General features: G+C 32.8%; 3 protein-coding genes across 6 annotated transcripts; 2 read left to right on the top strand and 1 right to left on the bottom strand.

Moving 5' to 3' along the window:
• Positions 1–4966, bottom strand: LOC117913057 (mitochondrial carrier protein CoAc1). Its single transcript, XM_034827942.1, has 7 exons — positions 3873–4966; positions 3087–3172; positions 2797–3004; positions 2275–2407; positions 1729–1913; positions 858–986; positions 1–344 (listed from the first exon to the last, which is right to left on the bottom strand). The coding sequence occupies exons 1-7, from the start codon at positions 4062–4064 to the stop codon at positions 243–245; spliced, it is 1035 nt and encodes a 344-aa protein (XP_034683833.1). The 5' UTR covers positions 4065–4966; the 3' UTR covers positions 1–242.
• A 4564-nt stretch (positions 4967–9530) lies between these two features.
• Positions 9531–13574, top strand: LOC117912271. Of its 4 annotated transcripts, none has more exons than XM_034826800.1 (4): positions 9531–9750; positions 9832–9980; positions 10195–10247; positions 12924–13574. In XM_034826800.1, exons 1-3 carry the CDS (start codon positions 9616–9618, stop codon positions 10235–10237), a joined length of 327 nt encoding a protein of 108 aa, XP_034682691.1. In that variant the 5' UTR covers positions 9531–9615; the 3' UTR covers positions 10238–10247; positions 12924–13574. The 4 variants fall into 4 exon arrangements, with proteins under 4 accessions (XP_034682691.1, XP_034682693.1, XP_034682692.1 ...); XM_034826802.1 differs by lacking the exon at positions 12924–13574 and adding an exon at positions 12136–12351; XM_034826801.1 differs by lacking the exon at positions 12924–13574 and adding an exon at positions 11118–11827.
• Positions 13575–17087: 3513 nt separating this feature from the next.
• LOC117912248 (cytokinin riboside 5'-monophosphate phosphoribohydrolase LOG8) lies at positions 17088–20404 on the top strand. Its single transcript, XM_034826764.1, has 7 exons — positions 17088–17475; positions 18303–18400; positions 18513–18543; positions 18967–19066; positions 19160–19230; positions 19469–19612; positions 20088–20404. Exons 1-7 carry the CDS (start codon positions 17359–17361, stop codon positions 20178–20180), a joined length of 654 nt encoding a protein of 217 aa, XP_034682655.1. The 5' UTR covers positions 17088–17358; the 3' UTR covers positions 20181–20404.
• The last annotated feature ends 1929 nt before the right edge of the window (positions 20405–22333 follow it).

Raw genomic sequence — 22333 nt, 5'->3', positions numbered from 1 at the left:
GTTTCTCAAATGTTATCATATCATATATTATGCAGCAAAATACCAAATATTGAGAGCATCTAGTAGAGGGAAATACATGAAACTTAGCAGCAGAAGAACCTGGTGGTTCATTGCTATTGTTGTTACAGACAGATACAGTGTTTCTAATGGGTTTAAACCAGACTTCATCCACACAGAAGATCAAGAGTAGATGATTTAACGATGCAACGTAGAAATAGTGTCTTGGTAATTTGGTCATAGATTCATGCAGCAGATATTGACTGAGCCTTCTGTCGTGGTGGCACGCGAAGCCATGATTTCATCATGTCATATGCAGTGAAGCCGATTGCCACCGACGGAACGATCTGGGAACATTGTTATAAAGCTTTATTAGTTACAAGAACTTGCGTAGAAGAAGAATACAAAACTATTCTGGGTCTGAAAGCGAACTTTTTCTTCTTTCCTTTTGCCATTCTCACATGGTAGGAAACAAAGAAAGGAAACAAGCAATACCATGTACCCACCATTCAACTTAGGGGTGTTCTCCTTTTTCTTTGTCAGAAAAAGGGGAAAAGGAAAGCGACGCTATTAAATTATTGTTTCTTTTTGAATGATTGAGAAAAACAATATGAAAATTTGCTGATCAACTATCAAACCGTGCAGAAAAGTTTGGGTGGGAATTAGTTAGAAGTTAACATGGAAATATCCAATAAAAATGCAGGAAAATAGACAAAGGGATCGAGTGTTTCTGGACAAAATAGGGCGAAATTGAAAAAGCAGTATCTAAATTCACCCTCGGTAAAAAGTGGTAGAAATTGGGATTTACACTGGAGTTGGGTGAAAGCATGATGATTTGAGCAATGCAGTTCAAGGATTACCTTTATATAATTGATGCTTAGGCCTGCAAACAATTGTCTCCATCCTTGATTACGGGTGATAGTCGCTAGCCCTTCCAAAGTGTTCCTGTATCTAGCATTACCTTGAATTGAAGGTTGCAGATTTTCGACCTGCAAATAACACAAGACTAATAATTCAAAACCTGACTCAAATCCCTTCAGAGTTTCTTCTTTACACACGAAGAAATAATTCCAAATTTTTGGTCCCTATGCTGATGATGTTAACCTTCACATACCACAATATGGCTAGTTACTGGCCTCAAAATGTGGGACTAACCTGGTTGGTTGAGCACTTAAACATCAACCAATGACCTCACAGTACAACCCCTAGCCTAGGTCATCCACAGACCAGATGGAAACAGGACAGAATGTCACCATGAGGATGACTTGATTTGTTAAATCAATAGGTCAACTCCAGTTCTCCATTGCACTTCTGAAGTACTGCTTAAAAGATAATAAAGACACAAGTTGACGTCACCAAGTGAATCCAGACTGACACAACTATTAAACCAGGAATGTTCAACTAACATGCTTCCATGGCCAGTTCTGGCTGCTTCACTCTTAAATATCCACATTACATGTTTTAGTGAGACGACTCCCTTTTTTGTAATGCAGAAACCCACTAGCCATGCTTGGCACACTACTCCTCCTGCAACTCAAATCTAGGACCTCTCATTCCTAAGCAGGAATCCAAGGTAGTTGTGCTGTTTGTTGGGAGTGAGAGCATGTCTTTAGACAGCATTTAGCATCAGATCTTAATTACTCCACAGAAAGAATTCATGCTTAATAAGACCAGAAGGGAAAAAAAAGTTACAACCCACCAAAGGCATAGAAGGAGTAAATTGAGGAATACCTGCATCTGTCTCCTAACAACATCCAATGGGTATGTGAAGGTCTGCCCAAACAGGCCAGCTAATGCCCCACATGACAGACGCATTGCAATAGACTTTTGGTGCTCTTCAGGAACATGCCTCTTAAGTTTTTCATATATGTAAAACTTCAATCCAGCATAAGGAAGGATTCCAATGAGCGTCGGACCTGCTCAAAAAGGATGAAGAAAAAAAGAAGAGAGGATTCATTTCCGCAGACTTAAAAGTAATAAACTGAAATGGAAGAAATGATTCAAACTAAAAGAGCAAGAAGTTCCAAGGTTAATCACAGAACATTTACGTTCCAACCCAAGCCATCAGACAAAGAGAGCAGAAATTTGAGAAAGACTGCAATTAATTCCAACTAACTGCATAATTAAGATCAACCACAGCAAGGCAAACCAAACATTCCCAAAAACTGAGTTGTCATCAAACTAAAACACTATCCATTCAGAACCACTACAAATAGCATATATGTATAGCCATAAAAGATTGTGTATTGTAATGTAAAATAACCAGTAAGCACATACCTACACCTCGATACAGTGCCCGTACTCCCCCTTCCTTGTAGACACTTTTAAAAACATCTTTTATGCCATTATAAGCAGGCTGAGCATGCAAACTTCTCATGTCACTTCTGAAACTTCCTCTCAGGTCAACAACCTATATAGAAAGGTGGAAAAATTAGATTCAAAACAGTGTCCAATGGCATAAAACAAGCTAGATGTAACTATTATACATCAAATTTTTTGACACGTTTAAGCACATATTAATTAGACAGAAGCATTCACCATGAAGAAACAATTTATCAAAGTCTTAAGTAGACTTAGAAACAGGATTACATCATAATAAAGATTCGTATACATAGATGTCAATTATGTGAAGCGCATAAGCTCATTCTTTATATCACATCCACTCAACATGATTAATCATATAAAATAATGTGCATGAACTCATAAAGAAATAACATATTGGCAAATTAAGCACCACCCTCAGACATGAAAGGGTAGAGCAATATTACCATAAAAACAATATTTATGTAAGCCAATTACCTGATATGCAAGCTTAGTTCGAGCCAGATCTAATGGGTACGTGCACAAAACTGCTGTCCCTCCGGCGACAGAACCAGCTAAAAGATCCACCACCGGCCCTGTTCCTAGGGCAGGGCAGTTGTTCAAGATCCAGCTCCTGTACTGCTCATATGTCATAAAATGTAAGGCTGCATAGGGTACAATACGAAGAACACTAGCACCATTTCCTCTGAAGACAATTAAGCATAAGTTAGGAAAAACATTTTTGGGGAATACAACAAAGAGTAAAAATTGAATAACTTCAGACTTACTTATAAAATCCTAGAACACCTTCATGCTTTAGTATCTTCTTCAGAGATTGATACACACCAAGAGAATGGAATCCTTCTGTTCTTGTCTATAAACATCCATATACAGAAGAGAGGGATTAGGAAGATCTACAACGAACTGTGTGTAGTTTCTTAGCATCAAAAAGTATGTTGTTAAGATATAAACAAGTAGGCAATATCCAGGTAACTTAATGAAGATCTACCAACCAATATACTTGAGAAACATCAAAGTTGCATAGTGAAATCCTCGTTTAGAAGGTTCCACAACAAACTCCAAATATAAAATCTTTATGACATCATACCAGACATACATTTCTTCCAAACTTAAGAAAATAAAACACATCTGCCCCACCAAAAAATGTGTCCAACCACTCATCATCTCAATATTGTCATTCCAGCTAAGCTATCATCTCTATTCATTTGTTTTCATTTTTTTCATAGTAGAATGATTGAATTTATTTATTTTTTAATATATATATATAGGTAAATTTTGTCCCCGTTGGGACTTGAACATGGAACCTCCCTCAAACCCTCCTGAAACTTTAACCACTTGAGCCAAGCCTCAAGGGCTCAAAAAGATTGAATTCTAAAGCATCTGCACATGGCAGCTTTACAAAATCTTAATTCCATATATGAATTTAAGAATTTTCATCACACGTGATATTGGGGAACAAAAAAAGAAATGCATCAGAACTAGTAAGTTGATAAACACTGACTAATCTTCTCAAGTATAAATCAACCATGAGAAAAGAAAATCAGATGCTTTACCTGCAAGAGTATTTTAGTCCTTTCCAATGGGGCAACGGCAGTCTTGGCAAATGCTCCGGCAGCACCTCCGGCAATAAGCTCCTTAACATAAACAGGCATGGTATCAATGTATGATACCTCTGTACGAGCTGTTGACCCATCGACAAACCCTGCCACATTTGTGGACAGGGTAGACCCTTGTGAAGAACCCATCTCAAATTACTCCCACTCAAACTAATTCAATTCGACTCCCTCGACCTCTATGGCTTCAAATTTTAATCAATTAGCCAGCCTGCAGCTCAAAGAACTCCCTATCCCATCTATCTCTAGGGATACAAAAGAGAACACCTTTTCTTCAAAGGGAAGACACAGTAGCCTGAGAACACCCAGAAACAGGTAGGGTGTGTTCACAAGCCGATCCTTTCCTCCAATAACAACCATATACATCAAAATCGACGTTAGGAATAGAATAATCGGAACACCCCCCTAATTATAAAATTATCTTCATGGATTCATAACCAAAGGGACCAGCACCCATTATGATTGTCGATGGATAATAAAAGATTTCAATTGAAAACCAGCAGTAATCACCAAATAATCAAACCCGCATTAACACGATTAGAAATATCGGTTAATAGATCGAACAATCAAAACCCCTTCAACTATAACAATGCCCTCATGAATCTACAACCAAATCATCAACACCCATTTGAAACCAATCAACTCATGCAGGATTCCAATTCAAAATCCACAACAGAGATCCAAATCAAAATCCCTTGAGATCCAAGACCAAATGACCAAGACTCAGTTGAAATCGATCAAGAACAGAGAAGATCTTGGCCTAAAACGAAGGAGAGAGACCGAAGATGTGGAAGAAAGAGAACCCACCAGGAAGAAAGGAAAACAGGTACGTGAATGATGAAAGGAACCTGTTCTCCTTCGCCGTTGGAAGGAGGAGGTTTCCTTGAACTTTCGTTCCTCCCAAATCTTCTTCCCTCTCTGGGTAATCAGAGGCGAGGAATGCGGATTTAAAAGGATTGAGGTAAGGCGTAATGGGGTAGGAGCAGGACTATTGAACTTCTTGACTCCAACACACCAGGATCATCATGTGATTCGCGTTACTGAGGTGGACTTCTCTGGACAAAGGAAAATGATAACCACTTTTTGATTGCAGGAAAATATAAGGTTTTTTTTTTTTTTGGTAAGTATTGCATTTTTATGTAAAATAAAAAATTGATGAATATATTTTTTAAGTTACAAAATTGTTTTTTTATAATTATTTTCAAATAAACTTTAAATTTTTTAATTTCAAAATGAAGTTTTTTTTTTTACTTGATTCAAAATAAAAGTTAAGATTAAATGGGGTTTAATAATGTTAAGTATTAAATTGTTTATTTTTTTTAATATTATATTATTATTAAGTATTAAAAAGTAAAAGGAAAAATCAATAAGTTCACAATAATTATGGTAGTTTCTTTTTAGTATTTAGAAAAAGTTAAGTATTATAATTTTTGTTATTCAGTAAAAAAAATTTAATAATAAATAATAAATGAAAAAATTATTAAAAAAAACTAAAGTTTGAAAGAAAATTATTTTTAATGAAAAGTTAAAAAACCAGGTTTGAATTAAAAATTTTAAATTTTATACCATAATGGTACTTTTCAAAATAAAAATACAAGGTTTTAAATGAAATTTAAGAGAGTACCATTTCAAAATTTTAAATTTTAACCGAAGTGGTACTTTTCAAAATGAAAATACAAAATTTCAAATTATAAATTTAAGTATATCACTTATTTACGCAGATTTAGGAAATATGATTTATTAGAAATTTAGGCTTTGTTTTGGAAAAGTTTAATAGAAATTTTATACACATATCAATGATTTATTAAAACAATTTTTAATTCAATAAAAAGTTTAACATAGTAGTCGAAATTAGTATGGGTTTGTTCTTTTAAAACAACTCTGAAAAAATAATTTTTAAAAATAGTTAAAACTATTTTTTAATTTTTATAGAATAAAAGTTTATTTAAAAACCTAAAATATTTTTAACATGATTTTAATATTTTTAAATATGTTTTAAAAATAATTTTTATATATAACATTTTATTTTAAATCATTCGACCTATTTGTATAATTATTTATGAAAACAAGTGAAAATAATTAAAATATGTTATTTAAAAATACCTTGATTTTTTTGTTATAAATAACAAAAAATTATTTTAAAAAACAGTTTTCAAATAAGTACTATATTTTTTTTCTTAATTTATCAAAAAAGAAAAGAGTTTTTCACATTTACTTATTTACCCTTCAAATATAAAACTTTCAACCCAAAAACTTATATTTTAAGTTGGTTGTTGTTAAGAGGGTGATATGATATTTGAAAGTAGACATTCATACTTCTCCTTCTTTTTTTTTATTTTTTATGGAGAAGATATGGAATGATACTATTTAAGATAAGGGCTAACATATTCTAAAGGAATTATTATTATCTTTTGTGGTTGAGGTTGCTTCCTCATGAATTGGAGAATAATATTTTCTTTTTGAGAAATTTAATGATGATTTGAAAGTTCTAGATTGATACCTTGAAAGGTTGACACAAAATGGGAACTCATTCCTCTTAAGAAAAAGATAAGAATAGGTATTTTCCTGAGGTGTAGAATCATTTTTATATCTTAGAATCATATATTATAAGGTGAGGTAGGACCATATTTTCCACATCATTGAATACTGTCTTCTTCAATTTAAGGACAAAATACTTCAAATTCATTAGAAAATACAATAAATTTTCTTTGACCAGATCTTTAATGGTACAAATGGGCATATGTTATAATTTTTATTTTTATTTTTGTATATTTGATAATGCTTCTTCTTTTTTTCTAATGTATATTTAAATTTTATTTATTTTTTCTTAAATCCCTTTATTTAAAGATACAAATTTTTGGCTTTGATTAAAAGTTGGTAAGATGCCAAATAGGATATGAATATCTATAGCTAAAGTGATTTCATGCTACTTCACATGGGCTGCTGAAACCAGTCCTCGAAAGTGGTGTTTGCCTAATCTGGAATGGGTGAGTGATGGGTAGCTTAATAACTTAATTTAAACCATTGGCTGAATTAAGCATTTTCGGTAAAATAATTTAATGGTATGACTGAAAGTAAAAAATAATGTTAAATAATAAGTAAAAATAATTAATTTATTCATAAATTTTTATTTTTATTTTACATTTTTATCCTCATTTGCCTTAATTACCTTCACGATTTCTTTTACTATTTTACAATCTTCGTTATTACTCAATCTTCTTTATCCTAATTATAATTTATGAAGATAAATATGTCAATTTAATGATTTAAAATAAAATTTAAGTTAATTTTATAAAACAATTTTAATATTTAAAATAAGAATTAAATAATAAGTTTTAAGTCAACAACTTAAACATAATTTAATTTAAAGTTAACTTAGTAATAAATATTAAATTTTTTCAACTTGAATCTAAAAGGGATCCTAAACTAGTGGGCTTGACCCATTTGGTGTAGGGGCTTGAACCCAAACCCATCAACCCATTTTTTAAATATTGTGTTTGAAAATTAAATCTAGAAAGTTAAAGTTAAATTTAAAAGCAAAATCATAATTTTTAAGGGAATATCTTAGTAATATTAAAATATATTTTTTTATCATAAACAATATTTTTTTTATAACTTTCATATTAAGTTGTTTAAATAAGATTAGCCAACCAAGTATAGAAACCTTGAAAAACACTTTGGTTATAAACTTTTAATTGAAAAATGCGAGTTTAGCTTAACTTTGAAAAAGTTAAAAAACGTAAGTTTAAAAAATTGTTGTATAATATTTTTTAAAACAAAAGTATAATTTAAAATATTTTTAACTTGTTTTTAATAAAATAATTGAAAAAATGTTATCTGAACATTTTTTTTTTTTATATATTTTTAAGAATAGAAAGTAAAAAACGGTTTTTAATTATCAAATGTATTTTTTTTTATGAAAAATGTTATTTGACAATAGTTTATTTTATATTTTTAAGAATAAAAAGTAAAAAATAGTTTTTAATTATCAAATGTGTTTTTTATTTTTATTTTATTTTTTATTTTTTTTATTTATGAAAAACAGAAAACTATTATGGAAAATAGTCATCAAAGAAGCACTAAGTTTTTCTTCCATAGAAAAATAATTTTTGATTCAATTAAAATTTGAAAAAAAAATTCAGAAACATGCTTACCTCTAATAAAAAATTTTAAAAATAAGGGAGAAATGAGATTTGGTCTCATCATGCATCCTAAAAACAGGATCAGAGTGGAGCAGAAAACGGCCATTTTCATTCTGCAATCATCCTAAAAAATATTTCATGGCTTGAAAGTAAGCAGCAAAAACCCCATGGATGACACAGAGATAATCGATTGAACACCCACATTTTCTTCTGTTTTCCTTTATTTTCCTTCTCATTTTCCCGTTTAGCAAGGAACTGCTTCTCGGTCAATGAAAGAATTCGTCCGGGAAACCGGCAAAGATCTGGGTCCCCTCGGCTGGTAGGTCTCAATCTTCTGTCCCTTGCCATCATATACATGTTCATCTTCATTGGGAACCCTACATCTTTCTCCTAGTAGAATCGTCTTCGTCCAAATGGAATCCGGCTGCTTCGATCTCTCTCTCCTCCCCTGCATTCTCTCCTCCTTCGTAAACGGCAGGTGTTTCGCCACCGAGAAGCTTCTCGGCAGATTTATGCTCCCACTCACCAAAAACCCTCCGCCCCTGTTCTGCGAAACCGATACTGATCTTGGCATATGGGTCAGACCCATCTCGTTTACTTGCCGTATTGGAGGCAGAGGCAGCGGCAGCGGCAGCGGCAGCGGCTCCGGCTCCAGGCTCTGAGTCTTCTCCGGTCGACTCCCACCTTCCCCTTCCATCTCTGTTCCTGTTGGAGATGGTTCTACTGGCACAGAAACTGCCGCCGTGGCTGGTGGTGGGCTCCCTGTTTGAAGGATTTTCGTTGTTTGACTTACAGAAGATGATTCAGACGGTGATGGGGTGGGTTTTTTCCGGAATCTTGTGCCACAGAGAGCTGCAACAATGGCGATTGTTGCAGCAATCCAGGCAGCGAGAAGGGAGATGGAGAGGGCAGGGTGGATCAGATGGGTCTCTGCTGAGGGAACTCTTCTTGCCATAGTTTCATATACAAGATTTAATTCTCCTCCCCCTTCCTGGGATTTTGGCTTTTGCTGCTTTCTGACTTGAAAAAACTGTTGCCAAAAAGCTGTTGTGGGGAAATGTTTCTTGGAGAATGGAAATGTTTTGGGAGTTTTGGGGGGTTTGGAGATGTGTTTTCTGAAAGCACCCAAAAACAGATTTTTGCTTGAATTGAGGAATGAAATGAAGGAAACAGCGGTGAAGAGGCGGATGCAAATTTTGACAGCAATTAGCATTCCTATTTTGGGAAAGCCCTTCTGTTGGCAGTTAATTCAGTTACCCATTTGGTTTGTGGGGGTATGCTTGTCCTTTTGAAAAACCCTTTTGATACGTTAGCCCACTTCTGGGCCATCTTGTTTAATGTGGGCTGGATATGGGCCTCCACAAAATGGACTGGACTGTAAGAGGCCCATTTGAACCACCGACTTGGCTAAAAGTCATGCTCGGGGAAAGAAAAAATTAAAAGACCGATAAACCCGATTCAACTCAAATTTAATAATAATTTATATATGTATATATTTGCAGGCACACCAAGTGTTTGAGGAAACGCCTGTGAGAAAGAATATGATGGGCGGTCTGCCGCAGCCACTCAGGGCCTTGGGTGCTGCAACTGCTATCATATCCGGCGGAATGTTAGCTCTCTCTCTCGCTTCCTCTCTCACCATGCGAACGCTTCGAGCAGCTGCCGACGCTAAACGCGTAAGAGATGCCTCTTTCTCTCTGTGTACACATACACATATAATTTTGATGGGGTTGACTGATTTTTTGGCATTTCTGCAGAAAAAGGTTGCATTGCCTTGTGGAGTTTGTAGAGGAAAAGGCTATTACATATGCAAGCTATGCAAGGGAAACTCCACAATCGAATGGTCTCCTCTGTACGACCCTGTTGTTATAAACCCTTGTGTTTGCCCTACTTGTGATGGAAACAGGTTGGAGTTGCATTTGCTTTGAAAAAATTCTCTTTTGTTTTCAGTTTGATTGCTCTGAAAATTTAGGAATCCAACTTTTGATTCTTAACCAACCTTTTTGATTATTTTTTCCTATTTTGCAAAGCATATCTTGTCATAGTTTTCTTTTCTTTTCTTCTCTTCTTTTTATTTTTTTTCAGGTATAAAGAATTGATGGTTTCCCATGGTATTGCAGGGTACAAAAATGTCTCAACTGTTTGGGAAAGGGCTATAATTGACTTGTAAGAGGTGAATTATATTCTTTATAAGTTTCTGTGTTCCATTCTATTTGCTAATTCCTTTTTCTGTCTATTGGACTCATGCACCTTTTAATTGATGGAATATAAATATATATATATATATATCATAGCTAGCTATCAGTAAGAAAGATGTGTCTTGCTTCTCCCAAGTTATGTTAGCCAGAAGTTTTTGAATTCATTATCATGTCTAGCTTGTATTAGGAGTTCCTACTACTCCTGCTACTCCCAAGTTATGTTAGCCAGAAGTTTTTGAATTCATTATCATGTCTAGCTTGTATTTGGAGTTCCTACTACTCCTGCTGCTCCCTCAAAATTTTCTTGGAAATAAATGCTGATTGTGTGAAGATTCTGTGTCTCCCTACCTAAGAGAAATCTATTCCTAAGAGAAAACCTTGAAACTAGAATCTTTACTTAAAAACGATTATAATAAAATGAACAAACATGGATCTACACCATTGACATAAAGAAGTTGAAGTCAGAAGATGACTGCAAATTTTGAAATGTGCAATTAAACTGCATGAATGGAATAGGGTATAGCATATTATGTTAGCCAAAGCAGTAGCCAAATCAAAAAGGGGAACAAGAAGAGATAAGAAATTATTCTGGCAGCTAGCATTGAGTCCATAAACTAGTTTACAAACAATGGTATTGGTTGTGGTTACCGAGCTTCTACCGCTGAGAGTGTTACATGATTCAAGTAGTGTTTTGGCTGTTCCATTTGTGAATCAGTGTCTTGAACACTAATTAGAGTATGAAAGTTTGGCTGCCTTGGAGTAGGTAAAATTGTGTTCTTTCATTGCTAAGAATTGAAACAACATCTGACATGGTCAGCCATTCCTCTGCACTTTCTTGGATGCAGAAGAGACCCACCTGAACACATAGTGTGAGCTCACTCATCGAACCTGAAGTGGCCACTGTTGGATCCATCAACTCCATGCTTTGGCCATCTTTCCGTAGATCCCAAGCCTTGACATGCCAGTAAAACATATTCACGACCCTGGCCTACAGTAATACTTGCATATCCTAACAAGTTCGAGTGCAGTCTGCTTGAGAAAAGGCTACATTTCACCTGCCACTCACAATCTCAAGCATGCATTATGTTTCTAGGTTGTGCTTGGAGAAGTAGCAATCACTTGTTGTGTGTTGTTTGATAGGCAAAAGAAATAGTGATCCTTCCCTATGTCCCAACAACCCTTTTTGTGTTTTGCTTTAGATTCATTCTCTCCAAATGTTCTTGCCAAGCCAAAATCTGATATTTTGGAGTACATGTAATTATTGAACAATATGTCGCTGGTTTTTAGATCCCAATGAATAGAAGACCTAGAGTAATTGTGAAGATAAAGAAGACCTAGAGCAATTCCTTCAATGATGTGAAAGTGATTTTCCCAATCTAGTTGTGTTTTATGGGTCATATTTGCATCAGTTATACATTCAAATTGCTTGAAATTAGACAATCCTGAGGGGTAGCTCAGTTAGTCCGGTCTCGTATTTGCTCCTTAATGATCATTAGTTCAAGTTCCCTTAGGCGCAGTGGTTATAAAAAAAATAATAATAAAAAATCTAAGCTTTTATTGGGCATGTTGTCACAAATCAACATTTTTTCTTTTCAATGAATGCAACTACCCAAAAGCCTGACAAGAAACAAACGTCATTTTTAGGTCATGTGATGCCTAGAAATGGATTCATCCAGATTCATTCAAATGCGTGTAATGTAAGGCAAGGCGACACCTTGATGAATATAATAAACATAAAATTTTCATGATAAGTAACTCTCAAATTGAGTGGCCCACGTGTCAAACCGACAAACAGGGTCCACCATATCTTGATGAGGTGTCGTCCATGTGCTGACTTTTCTCCCAACCCACTCTCTTTTCCAGAGGGTCCCACTCATGACGTGTTCCCCTAAGCTCATTGGTCGGCGACCAAAAAGACCATACGGGATCATCTTCTGTTCTTTTCAGGTGAGGTTCAGTGGTCCACGTGTCTCGCCAGACCCCAGGCAACATAAGTTATAAATAATAAAAAAGAGTTGTCAATGTATACGTGTCCTAGACTTTACTTAACTAATAAAAAATTCAAAATTTTAATATTGATTAATAACAAAATTCAAAAAATGGAAAAATTAATCAATTAGCACAAATATTTAAAATTTTTTTAATTAATTTCAGTTTTTCAATCATTAAAGAATTATAATAAAACATTATATCTGCATGGAAGCAAATTTGTGACGTGGGAGTTCCTAAGAGACATTTATATTAGAAAAATCCAAATGCATTTGAACTTAGAAATTATTTTTTATTAAAAAAAAAAATAGGAAACTAAGATAATATCAGAAAATTTTGAAAACATTTTTCTTTTTCAATTCCAAATTTATGATTTCTTATATTTTATATATGAGTTTTTTTTTTTTTTTATTGAGAGGAGTATTTGTTTCCATCACAAAAATATATTTTTTGTTCATTACAATACAATTTTTTAAATTATCGCAAAATCATCTCATAAAAGAAAAACACCAAAAGGTTCGTTGATATCAATTAATAATATATGCGGATGCATGTGGTGGAATGTAATTTCACAATCACTGTCTCCACGTGGCTGGAGCAATCATTGAAATATTTATTAATGGTATCATTTTTGTATTATTATTTTATTATATTCCTTGCAGATAAATAAGTAATTATAAATAAATAAACAAGATGAGTGGTAAAACCGTAATTAGAAGCAATGTGGAGCCCAAGAGGCAAGGGCTTTAGCTTCACTCTCTATCTCGTCGGAGGAGGCCCCATTGATCGAAGAAACTCCAGCTCGTCTGCAGCTTCAATGGCCAATTCCAGACGCGTCCGCCATTCCGGTTAGCTTAGCTAGGGCGGCGGCCATAATGGTGTCATTTCCATCGACCAAGGTATCGGATTCTTGAAACTTGGGTCTAAGATCTCAGAGCTCTGCCCCAATACCCGCTCCTTCTCTCTCAAATAACGCCTTCCTGAGTCGGATCCTGTTCACGGTTACACCGACAATCTCATTTTGATCTCCATCGACGACGACGACGTTAGTTCCATGGTCGATGAGTGTCGGATAAGATCTAATTGTACGGACAGCAAACAAGATTGCGGATTTTCGTTTGGAGTGAAAATGGGTACGTTAACGCGAATCTCCCTGTGAATTGTATTGAAAGCAGAATTGATAATGTGTGTGGGAAAAAGGGTTTGGTGTGAAATGTGTTTCAATTTCGAAATTGTTTTGGACTCCAGTTTGATACTAAGGAAATCAACAATCCGGCGACTGTTGGGGCCGGAATCCGGCCAGAGTTAATTAATTTTATTCTTACAATTAAAAATTTGAAGTTAGACAATGCGTTGGATCAAAATGTTTGATGTCAAATTTTCTACCAGGGAAAACAACTATTTTTTTTTTTAAAAAAATAATATTTATATTTGGAAATAAATTATCGTAAAAAATTGTTCTAACTACTTAACTTCAATAATTTACTTTTGTTAAAAAAAAAAAGTCATATAATAAGTACAAAGCTAGAAATTATTTTTAGACTGCGCTGTTTTGTGTCTTTTTTTTTTTTTTTTTTTTTAAATAATACTTTAATACTTAATAGTGTTAAATATTATATAGTTTATTTTTTCAATATTTTATTTTTATTAAGTATTAAAATGTAAAAAATAATAATTTTTTTAATTTTAAAAAATCAAATATTTTAATAAAAAATTTACAATAAGCCATAAAAAAAAATTTACCTAAAGTCTCAATAAAAACTTAAAAAAGTTTTTTCCACTATGAAATGGGTAAATTAAATTCAACATTTATTATTCTAGCACTTATAATTCCGTATTAAATTTTGTAGTGCTTGATTTCCAATTTTATTAAACATTACTTAGATGAAAAAATAATTAAAAGTATATGTGATAGTGAAAAATAAAATAAAATTTGTAGTTCACACTTTTAATTTATGTTAATAAACACTCCTCAAAAGCTATTTAATTTATTTAGTTGGATGGACTTTGGCTAATCGCTTATGACAAAATATGGTAAGTGAATTTTAAAATTTTAAAATTTTTTTATTCTATATTTATCATTTTTTAAAAAGAAAAAATTGTTATAAATAATTTTTTTACTAAAATGTGTATTTTTTGAACCAATTTTTATTATTATTAGTTCTTCATGTAACAAAATTAAAATTATTTAAAATATTATTTAGTTTGTAAATGAAAATTATATTAAATCAACTTTTATTTTTTAATTGATTTATTTTGAAATTGAATTTCTTTTTTAAAATAAATTCCTATTTTTCAGCTATTTATTATTAAAACTCTACTTGATTCATTTATAAAAAGGAATTTCAAATAAACTATAAATAATTCATTTATGAAAACTAATTTTTTCATTGAAGGGTTACTGAAAAAACTGAAAATTATAATTATATTGAAAAAATTGAAGATCATAATTATATTTTTTTAAATGATTTTGATAAAAGGAATAAAAATGTCGATGAAACAAATTAAGTAATACAATTTTTAATATGTCATTTACTTTGTAATTTATTTTCACTCATTTTTTTTTTATTATAGAATAGTTAAAAAAAAACTATTGTATTTATTCTTTAAAAGTTTGAAGAAAATAAATTAGAAAAAATAAAAGGAAAGAAACGGGTGGATAGAACATTTTTAATTGATATCAATGAAAAATTTGAGAAAAATTAAATTAAATTTTTAATAAAAGCAATTTCCCTTACTTTTCTTATTTATTTGTTTAGGAAAATATAAAAAAAAAAAAATTCATAACACTTTCAATCTTTTTTTCTCTCTCTCTCATTTTCCATTTTATCCAAATAAAGAAAATTTTAAAAGCAAAATGAATAATTCTCTATCATCATCATCATTATTGTTATTTATGAGATAATTTTAGGATTTATCAGATATCATTAATAAAAATAAAAATATAGTAATATAAGTAATCGATTTATGATAATTATACTATTTTTTTTAATTAAAAATTGAGTTACTTTTAAAATAAAGTTTTTACTATATAAAATAAAGTTAGAATTATAAATAAGAACTTTATTCAATTTATCATGCAAAAGCATATTTTTTTTTTCAAATATTAAATTATTGATACTCTATTTTAATTTATAAAATAAAGTTTTCAAATTACTGCTACATCTACCATGATAAATTTTAAATAAAATAATTTATTTGAAGTAAAAGTAAAAATTAAAAGGGTGATGATTATAACAAAACAAAATTATTTCTATATTTATTTAGAGGTGTAATTTGGCAAATCTAATATGATGTTTGGATTGACTTGGACAAGAATTTTCAATACTGGAATTGAGTTTAAATTTTCTCAACTCAAACTCAATTTGAGTTGGGCTTGGGTAAAATTCAAATAATCAAAATATAATCTAAATTTGATTTAATATTTTTTAATATTTTATAATGTTTATTATGTTGCATAATAATATTTATTTTTTTAGATTTTTAAAAATATCAAATTATAATTATATAATATATTTTTTCATTTTGAATAAAGATATATAATTTTTTTATCGTTATCTTGAAATTTTATTTCATTTAATATTTAAATTTTGATATAAATATATTAAAAAAATTAAAAATTATTATGGATGAGTTTTGAATCCTGCAATCCAATTTATTCAAGTCTAACTCGACCAACCAAGTTCAATTTATTCAACTCGAATTTAATTTAACCAACTCAAATTTAACCCGAGTTTTAAAAAAATAAGGTTAAGTTGAAATTGAATTTAGTACCCCTTGAGTTAGAGGTTAGATTGAATTAAATTTAAACTAATTGTTTCTCAATTTTGGTTGGATTCGAATTAGTCATCAACCTATCTAATTCACCCAAGTTGTAACTTAATAACAACAAATTTATTACTCATTGATTTTTTTTAAAAAATATTGAATTATTGATATTTTAGAATTTGATTTCTAAAGTTATGGTGATAAGGAGAAAACTAAAAGTTTATATCACGGTAAAAAAATGTACATAATATTGAAACAACATATTAAATTATGAAAACAATATACATCTCCATCTAGATTGCACATATTCTACTATAAGAATAATTAAAAAAAAAATGTAAGTGTGACCTGCATTTCTATTTCCTTATAGAAAAAAATTTAAAATACCTTGAGGTTCATGTGACCCAAACACACTAGGAAGGTTTTTTTTTTTTTTTTTTAAATATATATGGAAGGCCAAAACTCCATACCTTGGAACCTTCACCGGTTCTTTTTGTAGCGTTCCATATGGTTAAGACAAAAAGAAAGTTTATCAGAGGCAATAAAAAAAGAAAAAAAAGAAGAAAAAGAAAAAGGAGTGGACACCTGTTGGGCATCTGAAGATTCATCATTTTCTTTTCTTTGCAGTGGTGCCCTGTCATTTTACATATTTGGAATCATCCCATTTTCAAGTACTTTCCATTTTTGCTCTTTACCTACTCTACCCTCTCCTAATCCAGTTATAATCATACCATACTCTTAAGTACAAGTTCTTCAACAACCCCATCAATTGAAATCTTATAGCAAATATCATTGGTTTGTTTTTTTTTTTTCATTCACCTGTGTTATTATTATTTTTCCAAAAACTCCACAAGTGTGGAACTGTGGAAGCCATTTGAGGCTTTTTTTGGTTTCTTTTCTTTACAGCTTAGTCTCTCCACTCTACGATTTGTTCAAAAAAAAAAAAAAAAAAAATGGAAATAAAAAAAACAGTGGAAAATTTCAAGAGAATAAAAAATTACCATTGATTGAATAGTTAATTAATTTTAATAATATTAAAAGCCGACAGAGAGACGTTGGATTAGAAAGGAAATGGAGCATGTGGGCTTCATGTCTTTCTCTACAAGGGCCTTCCTCTGATTTCTTCATTTCTAATGCTTGACTCATCAAATTCAATACAGACCCAGATGCTCTTTCACGCAACTAGTTCTGCTTATCACTTCTCTGCTTTTGATTTTTCAATGAAAGATTGAGTATTAGTGAATGAAAGTAAAGGTTGTATATATAGGTTTTTGATTGTTTTGCATGGTTTGAGATTGAAATTGGATTGAGAAGATTTACGAGTTGTGAATGGAAGAAAAAAGCAACACAAGAAGCAAATTCAAGAGGGTTTGTGTGTTCTGTGGGAGCAACTCTGGTAATAGGAAAGTTTTCAGTGATGCTGCTCTGGAATTGGGAAATGAACTGGTTTGTTCGTTTGTCTCGTTACAACTTCTTTCTGAATCTTTCTTTGATTAAGACAAGTATGCTTTTCCAAGTTTTGGTTTTTGTTCTCAAAAAGGGCCTTTTTGACGATTCTACTGTTTTTTTTTAGGAGTTGAAATGGGTTTTTGACGAATTCAAGTGGGCGTCTTCTGTTTGTTAATGGGACGTTTTTGTTTTTGGTGCCAAAACATGAATTTTTGTATGATTTTGTAGTCATTTGAAGGAGCTGTGAAATGGGTGTTTGATGAATTGAACTGGGTTTCTTTTGCTTGATGAAATGCCACCATCGCTGGGCTTTGGTTCTGTAAACATGATCTTTTTTATGATTTTGTGTTCATTTTATGGAGCTTTGCAATGGGTGTTTGATGTGTCGAACTGGGTCTGTCCTGTTTGCTAATGGAATAGGTTTTAGTTTCTGGGCTTGGAACATGATTTTATTTATTTATTTATTTATTTATGATTCCGTGTATATTTTGATGAGCTTGACATTTTGTATGATGAATTGAACTCAGTTTTGACTAAATGGAACAGGTGTTGGATTATGGTTCTTGGTTTATTTTGATGATTTATTGAACTGGATTTCCTCTGTTTTGGCATAATGTGACTATTCTGGGGTTTTGGGTTTTGCTCCAAAAAACCACTGAGCTTTTGTTTTGTATTTTATCGACTATGGGATGGATGGTTTGGTGCATCTAACTCGGTTTCTTCGATGATTCCATCCGAAGATAGGCCTGTTGTTGGGTTTTCCATGCTTCTGTATTACTGTTCTATGAGTTTTCATTTTAAGTTTTTATGGGTGTGGGTTGCAGGTAAAGAGAAAGATAAACTTAGTCTATGGAGGGGGAAGTGTTGGATTAATGGGTTTGATTTCCCAGACGGTGTATGATGGAGATTGCCATGTTCTTGGGTAAACTAAGGAACATTTCTTCAAACTCGTCAACTTTCATCGATGTAAAGCTAAACATTTCTGGTTTAGATTATATCATTTTGCTAACATATGGGTTGCTCTTTATGTGCAGTGTCATTCCAAGAGCCCTCATGCCTCTTGAGGTAACCATGTTCTCAATCCAATTATCTCTCCCTTATTCAATAAGCTTTACATATGATGCTTCCTTTGGTATGTTTTCAAAGAGCAGTTTCCAAGCACTATCAAAATCTTAGAACTAACATTCTGCTAACTGGAGTTATTATTGTTGAGAGCAATTTGATAATGGCATTTACTCTTTAACTGTCTAGGGTCTTCAATGTTTGAAATAGATAGGGACAACAGTTCATATTTTTATTGGATATTTAAGTTTTGTGTCAGAATTCTAATGGTTATTGAGGTAGATTTGAGGAAAAATATAGCTACTGGCTACTCTAAATGTTGGTTCTAGTTCCCTATGATGGAAAGTACTTCAATCTTGTGAGCAGCTTGGAGCATGTGAACAATGGACTACTAATATATTGTTAACATGGGTAAAATGGTGACAGATATCTGGCCAAACTGTTGGAGAAGTAAGAATTGTGTCGGACATGCATGAGCGGAAAGCTGAAATGGCTCAAGAAGCTGATGCTTTTATTGCTCTTCCTGGTAACTACCTTGGACATTATATTCCTTAAAGACAAAAGTAGATCATCTTCTATATACTCAGGATACTATTGTTTGAGTTTCAAATTGTTGTAGGAGGATATGGAACCATGGAAGAGCTGCTGGAGATGATTACATGGTCGCAACTGGGAATTCATAAAAAACCAGTAATCCGTCGATCTCTTATACTTTTTTTTCCTTGTAAAATAAAGAGAGAGAGAGAGAGAGAGAAGCTTACATCCTAGCATAAGAATGATCTTTTTGCATCATATATTACAATTCATGTAAGCTCAGAGTGGCATTGTATAGGTAAAAAATGCAAAATCCTGTCAAGAGTGGCAATTTCATGAGAGAATATTGGATGAGGTGAACAATAATATCTTAATTAGGCATTACTCTACACAGGTTGGTCTGCTAAATGTTGATGGGTACTACAACTTTTTGCTTGCATTATTTGACAACGGTGTCAAAGAAGGCTTCATCAAGCCAGGTGCTCGGCATATAGTTGTCTCTGCTCCAACTGCCAAAGAACTTCTAGTAAAGATGGAGGTATTGCCCCAACCTAACCAGTGCTTATTTACTTATTTAGTTTTTTAGTTGTGCTTAATTTATTCAAAATTGAAGAAAGATTAGAAAAGAGACATGAAGGGGAAGATTGGGTTCAAATGACAAGTGTTTTATAAAAAGAATTTCTATTAAAATGACAGATTTTGAAAGGAAAAAAAAATAATAACATAAGAAAATTTATGTATAGGAATCTTATCATGCCTGGACATGATCCCTTCGATCCGTTGTCATGAGAGAACACCAAGAATCAAAGAAAATTTCTTTTAACATCCATTTTTTGGTCTCGTTGTGCTATGATTAGCAAATAGAAGTTTGCAAAGCCGCTACGCATGGAAACAGTTCTAATTGCAGGATTTTAGAAAATTATGTTCCAATTATGCTGGGGACACAAGACAATCAGAGACAAACCAAGATGTGATATTTCTAACATCTTCTGTATTTTGGTTGAATTTTGCAGCAATACACTCCGGCCCATGAGCATGTTGCTTCTCATGAAAGCTGGCAGATGGAGCAACAGGGCGAGTATCCAAAGTCGCAAAATCCACAGTGAAATTCATTTTGGGTGGTAGGTCTCTCTCCTAAAATTGGAACCTGATGTGATTCATCATCATTCTAAGTTGTGTACAAGAATCTATTCATATTGGACCACTTATCGTGCATTGCTATTTACATTTTTCCTTCATTGTGATTTGAATTATAGTAGAATCATCCTTGCTGTTCCACAACACACTTTGGATTATAGTAGAAAGGTCAATTGACACTATTTCGAAGTCATATCAGTTTATTACCACTTATAAAAGGACAAGAATACTTTGAGATTAAGAGAGTAAACAGTTTTAGGGAGAATCTTGGAGTGCGAAATGAGAAGGCCCCGCACGGCAGTAGCTCAATTATCTACTTTCAGTGGACGGGATGACTGGGACTACCATCGGTTTGGTGGTAAATTCATTGATGCAGGACTACATAGAGTTTGTGGTAAATCTCTAGTATTAGACAACTCAAAAGTGATTTCAGTGAGAAATCCATGTGGTCCCATGCAAAGATAAATGATAGAGAATCATAATTTTTGAGTAAATTACTATATTAAACTTTTTTTTCCCTAGTTTCTGAGCCATATTCATTTTGGAGTGTTTTTTTGTTGTTTTAGTGCTGGTGGGGTTCGGCATGGTAAGGATGTGGATACAAAAGGAAAATGTAGGTTAACAGGGATTTGATTCCACAACCTTTCACAAATGGTGCAGCAAACGTAGCATTTGCTCCCAGTGAAAGCGATCATTTGGAGGTTCAAAGAGACGGTTTCTTGGAAGCCAAACACCCCCAAGTGCTCTTTCTTGCCATGAAATTTTAGGATGCTGAAAATCAACATCCCATAACACGTTTGTACAAGTTTCTAAGCATGGTAGTCTTTTAAGTAAATTTAGCTTAGATATGGTGGCTGTATACTGCATACCTTACATCTTCCTACCTTATAAGCTAGGGAGAGTAGCAAAATTCAATATAGAAAATCTATCAAAACATAAACTAAACCAGAAATTAGTTGATTATATACATTTGAAAGGGACCTTGATGTTGAAGGGTATAACGACCGTTCCTAATTCCTATAGTGATCAACAGTTAGGTACTTGGCTTGATTGAAGATTCTGTTACAAAGAATATGAAACTACAAAGAACAAACCAAAGTCAAATGATAGAATAAATCTCAATGATCTTATTAGGATGTTGAGGCCTTTAGAATGTTTGGGTAACCTTATTTGTCTACTGCTGACTGCAAATATTTTCACCTTTTGTTATGGAATTCTCAAAGGAAACACATTGCACCTTTTAGGAGTTTCCAAAGATATAGAATTGAAGTTTGAAGATTCTTTCACTTTCGAAACCATTTTTCCTTTAAGTTGATTCTTTCTTGCTTCCCTCAAAGAGTGTGAAGAAAAAAGCATTGGTCATTTGGTTTTTTTAACCTTTACATTAGGTGTAAACAGTCACCAGTAGCAGGGTAGTACTACTGAAAATCAGTGTCCAGAATCTTAGGAGCCCAACTGATCTGTCACTAATGAAAAATTCTGTTCATGTGCCTAACTTTTAAGAGATAAGGTTGGCCTTATTTGAATATAGTTGGCATTGTATGAGTGGGACAACTGCAAATCACATGGTATTCTCTGGGGATTACCCACTGAGGGTCCTATTACATAGGGCAAACTGTCCCAGTGATGAACCACACTAAACCAAACACTGTATGAAGGGGACAGTGATGTCATTTTGACCAAAATAGGGGAAAAGGGTGGAATCAAATAAAGTGGGATTCTTTTCTAGCCGGGGTTTTGCTTCAGACCCCATTAATTTCCATTTTATTTATTTTTTTTAAAATGGGCATGTGAAATTATAAACATGTCCTTGTCCTACATCTCCCCCACTTTCTTCCCCATCTCCACTTCAATTTTTGGGGTTACTCTGGCTGCCCTGCCCTCCACCTCCTAGCCCTCAATCTCCATAAAGGGTCGACAAGAAGAAAATGGGATGAACAATAGAGAGAAAGTGAAGTAAAGGACATGGGTTAGGGTTAAGGTGGGAAGAAGGAAACGATGACATTCTCCCAATTTCATATGCTATTTTTATTAAAAGAAATAAAAGAAAAAAAATATGGGATCTAAAAGAAAACCATGAGCCCATAAAAAAACTAGTTTTTTTTTTTTTTTTTTAATATAT

The sequence above is a fragment of the Vitis riparia genome, chromosome 4 (genome assembly GCF_004353265.1).
Source record: "Vitis riparia cultivar Riparia Gloire de Montpellier isolate 1030 chromosome 4, EGFV_Vit.rip_1.0, whole genome shotgun sequence".
Classification (NCBI taxonomy): Eukaryota; Viridiplantae; Streptophyta; class Magnoliopsida; order Vitales; family Vitaceae; genus Vitis; species Vitis riparia.
Note: the sequence above shows the minus strand (reverse complement) of the source record. Positions and strands in the feature narration are given on the sequence as shown.

What these genes read in the sequence shown, in the direction of transcription:
- LOC117912248 (XM_034826764.1), top strand. Translation starts at nt 17,359, where the DNA reads ATGGAAGAAAAAAGCAACACAAGAAGCAAATTCAAGAGGGTTTGTGTG. An exon ending in GGAGATTGCCATGTTCTTGG is followed by an intron (nt 18,401 to 18,512) that starts GTAAACTAAGGA and finishes CTTTATGTGCAG; the next exon opens with TGTCATTCCAAGAGCCCTCA. An exon ending in TGCTTTTATTGCTCTTCCTG is followed by an intron (nt 19,067 to 19,159) that starts GTAACTACCTTG and finishes AAATTGTTGTAG; the next exon opens with GAGGATATGGAACCATGGAA.
- LOC117913057 (XM_034827942.1), bottom strand. Translation starts at nt 4,064, where the DNA reads ATGGGTTCTTCACAAGGGTCTACCCTGTCCACAAATGTGGCAGGGTTT. An exon ending in TTGTTAGGAGACAGATGCAG is followed by an intron (nt 987 to 1,728) that starts GTATTCCTCAAT and finishes TGTTATTTGCAG; the next exon opens with GTCGAAAATCTGCAACCTTC. An exon ending in TAAGCATCAATTATATAAAG is followed by an intron (nt 345 to 857) that starts GTAATCCTTGAA and finishes CAATGTTCCCAG; the next exon opens with ATCGTTCCGTCGGTGGCAAT.
- LOC117912271 (XM_034826800.1), top strand. Translation starts at nt 9,616, where the DNA reads ATGATGGGCGGTCTGCCGCAGCCACTCAGGGCCTTGGGTGCTGCAACT. An exon ending in CAGCTGCCGACGCTAAACGC is followed by an intron (nt 9,751 to 9,831) that starts GTAAGAGATGCC and finishes GCATTTCTGCAG; the next exon opens with AAAAAGGTTGCATTGCCTTG. An exon ending in CCTACTTGTGATGGAAACAG is followed by an intron (nt 9,981 to 10,194) that starts GTTGGAGTTGCA and finishes ATGGTATTGCAG; the next exon opens with GGTACAAAAATGTCTCAACT.